The 11,865-nt window shown below is 30.4% G+C and overlaps 1 protein-coding gene across 3 annotated transcripts in view; it reads left to right on the forward strand.

The window, feature by feature from the left end:
• Positions 1-3,049: 3,049 nt before the first annotated feature.
• Positions 3,050-11,865, forward strand: part of LOC102596421 (TMV resistance protein N-like) — a 15,003-nt gene continuing 6,187 nt past the window's right edge. For all 3 annotated transcript variants that reach the window (XR_001472447.1, XR_001472448.1, XM_015305282.1), the window contains exons 1-3: positions 3,050-3,675; positions 3,851-4,940; positions 5,657-5,947. Coding sequence is in view for 1 of the 3 variants with exons in the window: in XM_015305282.1 (XP_015160768.1) it covers positions 3,170-3,675; positions 3,851-4,940; positions 5,657-5,947 (1,887 nt within the window). In the remaining 2 variants the exon portion in view is untranslated. The remainder of the gene's footprint in view (positions 3,676-3,850; positions 4,941-5,656; positions 5,948-11,865) is intronic.

The following is an 11,865-nucleotide window of genomic DNA, read 5'->3' on the forward strand; positions in this document are numbered from 1 at the left end:
AATTTCAATCAATTTTTGGCAGAGAGGATAAAGGGAGGTTGGTGTTTGTACTTGAGGAGCAATAAATACCGTAGCGGAGTTAGAAATTTAGCAAAAGGTATGCAAATATTTTTCTTAGTTATGTTAAGGGTGTAAAAAATTAAGAATAATGCTAAATGGCCAGAAAATTTGGCCAAAAATTTAAAATTTTTATAATATCTTTTTTATTTTAAAATAAACTGATCTTTTTTTTTAATTAAAATGTATTATAGTTAAAAGGGTAAAAATATTCAAAAAGGTAGAATTACATAGGTAAAATACCATTCTGGTCAAATTCTGTCCACATTTTCTGGCCAAAAAGATTTTTCCAAAAATTAAATATACACTTATAATAATAGAGTAATATTTAATCTTAATATACCACATAATTTTCTAGCGATGTGTGTGCACCAAACCACCCTTCACGCAAAGTGGCTCCGCTCATTACAATAATTCTATTTAACTTCTCCAAATATTTTGTTTCTTCTCATTTGGGATACTCTTTTTCTTTGAAGCTTCATCCTATTGTACTTTTAGCTGTCCATTTTGTAGTCCAGAGCAATAAGGGCAAGTTTTTTTTTGTTTTTTTTGGCCAAAATTCCAAAAGAACAACAAAAAAGATTAAAGAGCAAAGGGGTAAAGGCACATGATCCCCACACCATAACCCAATTTTTTTAACGCGGTTAACAATGTAAAAAGAAAGGCACGTGTGAGGCCACGCCTTGTAAGGCGCATGGCTCTCACACCTAGTAGTGGAGTCGGAAATTTTATTAAGGGTGTTCAAGAATAATTGTGTGTGACTGTCAAAATAAAATTAAAAAAAAATATTGTGCTATTTGGGTTCAAACCCGAAACTCCATCATTCAATTGGACACTCATTACCATTGCGCCAAATGCATAACTTTTATCAAGGGTGTCCAACTTTAAATATATATCCTTTAAATGTAGAATTTGACATATATATACAACGTTATTTTCCGAAGAAGGATGTCCAACTTTAAATATATATCAGTATGATGAAATAATACATTTCAAAATGTTAATCAAAGTTCATATGGTTTGACTCTAAACAAAAAACTATGACAAGCAAATAGGAACAAAGGGAGTAAATTAAAAAATGGTAATGCTAAATGGCTAAAAAATTTGGCCAGAAATTTTAAAATTCTATAATATCCTTTTTATTTTAAATAAACTGATTTTTTTTAAAATTAAAATGCATTAAAGTTAAAAGGGTAAAAATGTTCAAAAAAGTAAAATAATATAGTGTGAAATATGTTATTTTACCATTCTGGCCAAAAGAATTTTTCCTATGTGTATATTTACTCTACTAAACACACCCCAAATCCTAAATTTGGTGTAAAATTTGGTGTTTTGAGCTCCAACCCACACCAATTTTTACACCAAATTTGGTGTGTGAATAGTGTTACACCAAATTTGGTGTAACACTATTCACACACCAAATTTGGTGTAAAAATTGGTGTGGGTTGGAGCTCAAAACACCAAATTTTACACCAAATTTAGGATTTGGGGTGTGTTTAGTAGAGTAAATATACACATAGGAAAAATTCTTTTGGCCAGAATGGTAAAATAACATATTTCACACTATATTATTTTACTTTTTTGAACATTTTTACCCTTTTAACTTTAATACATTTTAATTAAAAAAAATGAATCAGTTTATTTAAAATAAAAAGGATATTATAGAATTTTAAAATTTCTGGCCAAATTTTTTAGCCATTTAGCATTACCATTTTTTAATTTACTCCCTTTGTTCCTATTTGCTTGTCATAGTTTTTTGTTTAGAGTCAAACCATATGAACTTTGATTAACATTTTGAAATGTATTATTTCATCATACTGATATATATTTAAAGTTGGACATCCTTCTTCGGAAAATAACGTTGTATATATATGTCAAATTCTACATTTAAATAGGACCATCACATTTTTGGAGAAAAGAAGTGCTACATGATATATTAACTTCATGCACAACATGATAATTGAGGATGAATGTGATCTTAATGCACCAATTCAAGATGCGTCGAAAGGTCCAACTCCGACCGTGGAAATGGCAATAGATGAAAATTATCAATTTCAACAATTTCTAGCTCGATATAAAAAAATAAAGGACAAAGAAGCTCATTTTAAACTACGTAATGCATAATAGAGCATTTATGAGAGCATAGTAGTAATCTTGAAAGTTGAATATTTATGTAGAATTTAAAATAATGTTTTCAATTATATAATTTTTATTTAATTGTATTTCATTAATGATTTCACTTTTATTTGTATTATCCATTATTATGTATAATGTATAATATTTGCTAGTAATTTATATTATTTGAAAAATTATGGTACAAAATAATTTTATATTAAACGATTATAAAAGGAAATAATATGAATTATATATGGTGAATGTTTTAGAAAGAATTTGTTTTATGAAATAAGAAAATATAAATGAAATAAAAAATAATAATATAATAATGAAGAGAGAGAAAAATTTATTCCTTTTTGTTATAAAATTTGATGCAATGGATTAGAGTTGATTACACAAAAAATAGTGCTAACACCAAATTTGATGTAAAATTTGGTTTGCCTCTTCGGTCTTTTTCAGTTTTTATTGTCCTTTTGCTAGTTGGGTGACGTTTTCCCAATTTTTGTTGGAATTCGTTAACTTCATGCACAATTGTCAGCACTTTAATCCATGTGTCACAATCAAATATAAATGCGTGGAAGGCGTGAAGAAATTTCCTACTACTTACTATGGATGAGTAATATTCAATGTAAATGTATTAGTTGACTACTGAGAGATGAAGATACTCATAAAACAATTACGCGTTATTTGTACGAACTTTTAACAAAGAGGAGAATAGTCACCTTTTTTATTTAAATTGATAAAAGGCTAGAGAATGGCGATTTCTAGAAGAACTCTTGAAAGCTTTCAAAGACTCTCAAGTTGCCCTCATCATTTTCCCTTAAATAATTAATGCGTTGACTAAGTAGACAGACATTAAGAAATTTCCTGTTAATATTATTAGTTGACTGGAATGTTTATTTCTTCTTTCCTCTATATAACTAATTTGTTCATCATTCAATTGATCTCATCCGATCCATAGACTTTAGTTTTTCTTTTCAGACAATTAATTGAATCTATGGCATCATCTTCTTCTGCGAGTAATTCACAATACTGTCCTCGATGGAAGTACGGTGTCTTTCTAAGTTTCAGAGGAGATGATACCCGGAATAATTTTACGAGTCACTTGTACAAAGGTTTGAAAAATAGGGGAATATTCACCTTTCTAGATGATGAAAGGCTAGAGGATGGCGATTCCATCTCAGAAGAACTCGTGCAAGCGATAGAAGAGTCTCAAGTTGCTGTAATCATTTTCTCAAAAAATTATGCTATGTCAAGGTGGTGCTTGAATGAACTAGTGAAGATTATGGAATGCAAGGAGAAAGAAAATGGACAAACAGTTATACCGGTCTTCTATTATGTGGATCCATCACATATTCGATACCAAATTGAGAGCTTTGCAGAAGCATTTGCCAAACACGAATCGAGGTATAAGGATAATGTTGAAGGGATGCAGAAGGTTCAAGGATGGAGGAATGCTCTAACTGTTGCCGCAGATCTAAAGGGACATGATATTGATGACAAGTGAGTTGGAAACAAATAATTGCTTTTGATGAAAAAAAATAACAATATGTTTCTATATATTACCCTGAATTATAATGTTTCCTATTTAATACGCTATTGAACATTAAAATTATGAAAATACTTTCTAATACTTGACTTGTTCACATTGTCAACAATGAATCTCTAATTTATGTAGGATTAATCAATCGATGAAAATTGATCAGATCGTCGACCACATCTCTTCCAAACTTTGCAAGAGTGCTAGTTTATCTAATTTGCAAGATGTTGTGGGAATAAATGCTCATTTAGAGAAACTAACATCCCTACTTCAAATAGAAATCAATAATGTTCGGATTGTAGGAATTTGGGGAACAGGCGGAATTGGTAAAACGACGATAGCAACAACCATCTTTGATAATCTATCTGATCAATTTGATGCAGCTTGTTTTCTAGGGGATGTTAAAGAAAAAGCAAGAGAGAATCAATTACATTCTTTACAAAATATCCTTCTCTCTAAACTGTTAAGAAAAAAAGATGATTATGTCGATAATAAGTATGCTGGGAAGAGCATGATTAAGCGCAGACTTTGTTCTATGAAGGTGTTGATTGTGCTTGATGACATAGATCATGGTGATCATTTGGAGTATTTAGCAGGTGATGTTGATTGGTTTGGTAATGGAAGCAGAGTTATTGTAACAACTAGAAATAGAAAACTGATAGAGAATAATGATGCAATATATGAAGTGCGTACACTACCTGATCATGAAGCTATGCAATTGTTCAATCAACATGCTTTCAAAAAAGAAGTTCCAGATGCGTGTTTTAAGAATTTCTCGTTGGAAGTGGTAAATTACGCTAAAGGCCTTCCTTTAGCCCTCAAGGTGTGGGGTTCTATGTTGCATAAGAAAGGCGTAGATAAGTGGGAAAAAATTGTAGACAAAATAAAGAAGAAGTCTAATTCAGAAATTGTTGAAAAACTCAAAATAAGTTATGATGGGTTGGAGCGCGAAGAGCAAAAGGTATTTCTTGATATCATATGTTTCTTCCGTTGCCATGGAAGAGAAGCAGTCATACAAATTGTTGAGACCTACAATTCTGGAGCTGAAGACATATTGGATGTCCTAATTGACAAATCCCTTGTGTTCATCACTGAAAATAATAGAGTTGAAATGCATGACTTGATTCAAGATATGGGCAAATACATAGTGAAAATGCAAAAAGATTCTGGAAATTATAGTAGAATATGGAATGTTGAAGATTTCGAAGATGTGATGATGAACAATATGGTAAGTAAGCTAAACAAAATGCAATAGTATTCATATTTCAAAGATATATATATATATATATATATATATATATACTCTGTTCCTCTAGCTTCATATACTGACGCACAAGTCATTTAAGTTGTTTCAAATCCACACTACCTAGTTTGTTTATCTCATGTTAATAAGTTATGAATTATTCTAATAGCCACTTAATATATTTAATCTTATATCATTCTTTGGATTAACTTGAAATTTATATAGTATTTAATTTGTTCATACTAATTTAATCAATAATTTTTTAAAAGCTAATATCACCCATTTATTTACCCTAAGTAATTTTTTATTAGTAAAAATTTAGTAATGAAAAAATAAAATTTAGGAGGGCCAATACTTACCTTACTAATTCAATGATCGATTATTTTTTTTCTCATTTAAAAGATGACAGTTATTGGCATTATTTCAGTTACCATTTTGTTTTATGAGCGCATGAAAAACTTTTTAACTTGAGTCTAATAAAATTCTCAAAAAGTGTATCATTAACAAATAAAATTAACTACGCAAAGCATTTCTCTTAACTAATATTTGTACCTAAAATTTTATTTGATGGTGGTGGCTCTTCAAGTACAATAATAAATAATATAAAACATTATAAAAATTAGCATTCGGGGGTAGAGTAAGAAAACAATGATATTGATAAGTGGATTGTACATGACATGTTGATTCATGATTTTTTATAGGGGACAACGGAAATGGAAATAATCTGGTTATGTATATCTAAAAAACTAAACTTTAGCAAAGAGGCAATGAAAAATATGCAAAGGCTTAGGATATTACACATACGGCTTTATCCATGGGCTTCCCTAAGTGATTCAGAAGATGACTCTATTGAGTACCTGCCCAACAACTTGTGTTGGTTTGATTGGCGTCATTATACTTGGAAGTTATTGCCAGAAAATTTTAATCCCAGAAGGCTTGTTAATCTTGATCTCCAGAAGAGTTCATTGCATTATTTGTGGAAGGAAACAGAGGTACCATTCTATTTTCAGATACTTTCTATTTTTAATTGTCCTAGAGTTATAATTGTTCTCATATTAACCTCTGTGAATTGCATTTCCAACCTCTGCATCTAAAGAAGACACAATAAAAATATGTTGGCACAATTGAGTTCTGTGAAAATATTATATAAGGTATGAGTTATATCAAATCACATTGTAATGAGTATCACAAACTTTTCAACAAAAAATTATATAATTTGAAATATATGAACAGTCAATTTATTTAAATAACTTCTTTATCGTATGCAAAATGATTAAACATTCCATGAACCTGCAAAATTTGGACAACAAAACTTGGTTTGGTAATTAAAGTAATGATTAATTTTTATGTTATTAGGTCCAAAAATGTGATATATAACAAGTAACCATACCAAAATGAGTATACAAAGATGATTAAATGGCTCCGATTTGACTGCAAAAGAAAATTTCTACATACCTTAATTTTTATGTTGTAGTTATCAACTATTATTTCATTCAATGACCGTTGAGAATTAGGAACATTCTTAATGTTCATTTATACAAGAATTTAGCTTAAATTCATCATTGATACTAATTGTTAACCAAAGGAAATCAAAAAGTTTGACAATTAATAGGATTTAATTAAATCATATATATCCTCTATTAAATATTAATGTTTACGTTATCTATCATTTGGCAAGTCATCACCAGAGGAATTAAGAGGAATTAAGATTCTTGTTAAGATGATGAATGTATGTTATGTGAAGCTTTTTATCATTAAATATATATGATAAGTAGTCTTTAATATAATATCATTAGATAAGACATCCTCTTTTAATATTATCATTTTTATTTATACTAATATAGCCTAGTTCTAATATTTGTAACGTCTTTTTTAAAAATAAAACATAAGCACAACCAAAAATCTTAAGAATAAACAAAGAAAATTGAAATGCTAATTCTGAATTTGGAAGGAAAAAAAAACATGAGATATATTTCTACTAATATGTATAGTGACTTTTAAAATTCTTTTTTTTTAGCATTGTTAACTATGAAAAAGTTTGAATAGTTATGATAGTACGTTTTGGGCTTCTCCTCATTAGTTAGTAATAGAACAGTTGAAAGATTGGAATAATAATAATGACTTTTAGATTATTATAATTTATAAGCAATAAAAAAAATAGCTTATAAATTAAAAACAAATAGGATTCTTCATATATATATAATCAGCAATTTAAGATTAATTTAGTAATTCAATTTTTAACTTTGTTGCTTATGCAATATTATTAGTAATAATTTGTTTTTCTTTAACAAAATATTGTTTTCCTTCTTTTGCTTGCCATTCTTCTATGCCTTTTTTTGTTTTTTTTCAATCGAAGGGATAGTACTGTTTTGCATAAAAACTATTAAATTCAGCACATACATAGTCAATACTTAGACCTTAATATCATAAGAAAACCACTTCATAATCATAAGTAACCTCCAAGTCTACTTGTGCAATGCATGGATAAGACCCCATAATCCATCCATGCTAAGTATCCCCTTTGGTCATCATAATCATACTTACCATCTCATGATCTCATCCTTAGCTTAATTCTCGTAAACAAGGGAACCTTCACCTTTAGTCAACATATCAAGGATGGCAACTATAGCAACAATCCAAGCTAAGCATACAACATATAAGAGAACATTTAATAAGTAGTTTCAAGTCATACTTGTGTGATGCATGGATAAGACCCCATAATCCTACCCATACTAAGTACCACTTTAGGCTATCATACTTAAATGATTACTATTCATCATTTCTAGACTACCAAGGAATAACACCCTATTAGGCTAGACCAAGCTACCAAAGGAATAGCACCATACTAGGCTAGACCATGCTACCACAGAAGGCATACTATCATGCAAGTCCAAGCTATACAAGGAAGGGTATTACAAGTGTTCCATCCTAGCAACCATGAAATAGTCTTGGACCAACTAAGTCATGCTACCTTGCTAGCATTATATGATATTGTTACCTGCGAGAAAAGATTAAGCCAGTAGATAAAACTTAGCATAAAGAAAATGAAATGATGAAATGCAAATATTAAGAAAGAAATTCAAATGTGGATAAAACTCCATGGTGGATTATGAACTCTATAGAAAGACTGCAGATCATGTGAAAAGATAGGGATAAATAATATTAAAAGTGGAAGGTACAATGAACAATAGTTCGGAGAAGATGTAAGAGCTTTTAACATATAATAATAATTAAGAAAAAATTATGTAATTAAAATATTATGATTTTATCAAATATTTAATAAAAAATTAATTTGGTGTAGGGAAATATTGTAATTCAACTTTGCATATTAGAGCTTTCTACTTTTAATAGTAGGATTATCTGGACACGTGCATTACACATATATCCCATATTATATGCTTGCATAATATATGTCTATATTTATAAATTTATGTATAATTTTTTTTTTTTAAACTTTTGATTGCAATATAAATTGGAAAACATGTATAAGATAAGAAATCAAAACAGATACCCTCAAATTTCAAACTATAAGCATAATAAGAATATGTATTTCTAATGAGTTTAATCAATCATGCCTCACAATAATCCCTGCAATTAATTGAGAAACTTTCAAACTATACACCAACATTCAATAGTATATATATAAAGAAAACATGAAATGCATAACAATAATTATATCTATATTTTTGAAAACACTATAAAGTCAATTTTCCTTTTGCATTATAATATGGATTGCACACAACTTCTATTAAAAAAGGAAGACAAAATTTAGGAAAAATAGTATCAATAAATTGGAAAGAAAAATGTAAAATTGTAATAAGAGGAAGAGAAGGAAAAATTAGTAGAATATATTTAACTAAACATAAATAAGGAAGTATGTTGAGTAAAAGAAGAGTAATGCAAAAGTGTGAGCTGATATATGGAGGAAATTGACAAATATAATAATTTGTATTGAATAATGAAAAGCCAAATCTTCAATTTCGACAAAAAAATTTATAACTACGGCTCAAGATAATATAATTTATTAATTTAATAAATGACATAAATAAATAACATACATTGTACGTATGAGTAGTTAATTGGGTAGTGAAAAAGACTCTTTCTGAAAGTATTTTTATTTCTTTAAAGTATTTTTTGTCACGCCCTGAGCCTACACCCTGGACGTGGCCGACACTCGAGAATCATTGCTGGCCCCATGTGAACCCTTGGCTTGGCTTACTTACTCAGCGAAAGACTTTACTAAAGATAAATATACTTTTAAAAAATAAACTGAACTGCTCAATAATAACTTAGAATGTAATAAATATCATTCACTACCAAAGTGGCAACTCAAGTCTCAACTTAACTGAAAAGGGAAAGTAAAGACTCATGAACTAACATCAACTAACTCTGTCTATGAAGCCTCTAAACAACTGAGATGGATGTCGGGACAAGACCCATGACATCCTAATGAACTAAAATATTGAAAGCAAAAAAAAGGATCCTCCGAAAAGTTAGAAGGCTCACCAACTGACTCTCAGTGCTCAACTGGATCAACGAGGCGATGGATGTTGATCCTGGTTACCTGTGTCTGCATGCATCATAAGAAGATGCAGGCCAACTGGCATCAGTACATTGAATGTACGAGTATGCGAGGGGAATTCTAAAACAAGACATAAGCTTGAAAGGAACTGAAGAACTTACCTGGCTCAACTCAACTCAACTCAACTGATTTCAATATAAAACAATGTAAATAAAAGCAGTATAAAGAACAACTTTAAAACATGGTTTTCAACTCTGTGTATTTAGAAATACAATAATAACTCTGCATGTATGCAAATATACAATATGAACTCTGTTTGTATATGAAAATACAAATATTTCTGATGTATATAAAATACAAAATACCGTTGTGGGAGTTTCTCTAACCGACAACCATCAATTAAGAGCTATCGTGATGATACAACATTTTACCTCACACTGCCAGGGACGTCTTATACCTTGTCGGGGGTATAAAACTTGAACTACTAAGTGGATCCACTAGTCTTATGCTAAAAAAGCACTAAAGGAATTATCTAAAAAGTATGACCCTTTTCTATCCATGATAGCTACATGGTTTATGGCGGCTCGGAGTTTTCTGAACTCTCCTCTATATCGGTGCTCAATACTACTCCCAAAATATACTAGCTCTTTATGTTTAAAAACACAACTTCTTTCTGTGGTTTGAGATAATTGCTCAAAACTTAGCTCAAAGGCTATCTCGAAAATCTCAGTTTCCTCTCTTGCTTAATTGTGAAAGCATTTACTCTTTACTGAAAACTAGCTCAAAGGTTCTTTTTGGAAATAAAAGTTTCCTTTCTTGCTCAAATGTGAAAACATTTACTTTTTAACTGAAAACTAGCTCAAAGGCTCTTTTACTTTAAGAACTTCTCTTGACTTGGATCTTAACTTCTCTTGACTTGGATCTTAACTTCTCTTGACTTGGATCTTAACTTCTCTTGACTTGGATCTTAACTTCTCTTGACTTGGATCTTAACTTCTCTTGACTTGGATCTTAACTTCTCTTGACTTGGATCTTAACTTCTCTTGACTTGGATCTTAACTTCTCTTGACTTGGATCTTAACTTCTCTTGACTTGGATCTTAACTTCTCTTGACTTGACTCTTAACTTTCCTTGAATTGAATTATGGATTCAAGGATTGTGATTTGTGATAGGGAAGATCTCATGATGTTTAGGAGTGATTTTAGATAGCTAAACATAAGAAAAGATCAAGAAATCACTGCCTGGAAACTAGTCCGCGACGCTGAGGTGTATTTAAATTTTTGGTCGCGAAAATAATTTCTGAGGCAGAACAATCCGTGACCGCTCCGCGACGCGAGGAAGGATTTTCCAAATCTGAGGAACAGGTCCGCGACGTGGACCTGGTACCCAGATTCTGCCGACTTGTTCCTTCTTCGTTTTCTAGCCCCAATTTGCCTAAACTCGGTTTTTTGTCTCCATATCACTTTAAATTCAGGTACCCACAACATATACACAAGAATCTAACTCAAAACAACTCTAATAATTGATCTTAAACTCTCAAGAACTCCTCAATCTCATCCCAAATTCAAGAACCAAAACAATTTAAGAATACAACTCAAAAACATCAAATTCTCAATCTTTTTTAGGACGAAATTACACTGAATAAAACATGTTTGGCGCGTGGGTGAACGAATCCAACGTTGTGTTGACTCACATACCTCAAGGGATCACCTCTTGACGAAATCCACGAGCCTAGTTTCAAGAACTTGATGATTCATTGCTCCTTCTCCTCTTCTTTTCTATTCTCTCATAATCCTAACTTGTTTCTCAAAAGCGTAAACTGAATCCAATCAGTTTAGACCCCAATTTTGGCCTCATTTGTTCTCATTAAGATTAAGATCTTTGAATCTAAATACACGTCTAAACATTAAGATTTGCATTAAGAGATAGGTGTCTAGATTTGAATACACATCCGAATAGTAAGATGTTGACTCCAAATCTGAATACTGAATGGTTATTATTTGTTTTCAATATCTGTATGTGCATATGAAATCAAATATTATATTAATAAAATGTTATAAAAAAATCATTTCAAAAAAAAAATTACTTTTTGATTAAAACAATAGCATAATCATCAAGCATAACATAAAGAAAATCACGAATAAAAATTATTTTATAGGCACAATATAATATCAAAAAGTTCAATAAGTATGATAAATACTAGTTGAAAAATAATAAATAAGGTATCACATTATCAGCGCCTAACATATATTTTGGCTAAATTAGAAAAACTAAAGAATTCTTATCTTTTTTCCGATAACCTCAATCCAATTCTCTAACTTGTGAACCTTTAACGCCATTCATACTTTTTTGTAGTGGACACTTTCACAAAATATACTAACACATGTA

Source organism: Solanum tuberosum, unplaced genomic scaffold (assembly GCF_000226075.1).
Source record: "Solanum tuberosum cultivar DM 1-3 516 R44 unplaced genomic scaffold, SolTub_3.0 scf00734, whole genome shotgun sequence".
NCBI classification, from domain to species: domain Eukaryota; kingdom Viridiplantae; phylum Streptophyta; class Magnoliopsida; order Solanales; family Solanaceae; genus Solanum; species Solanum tuberosum.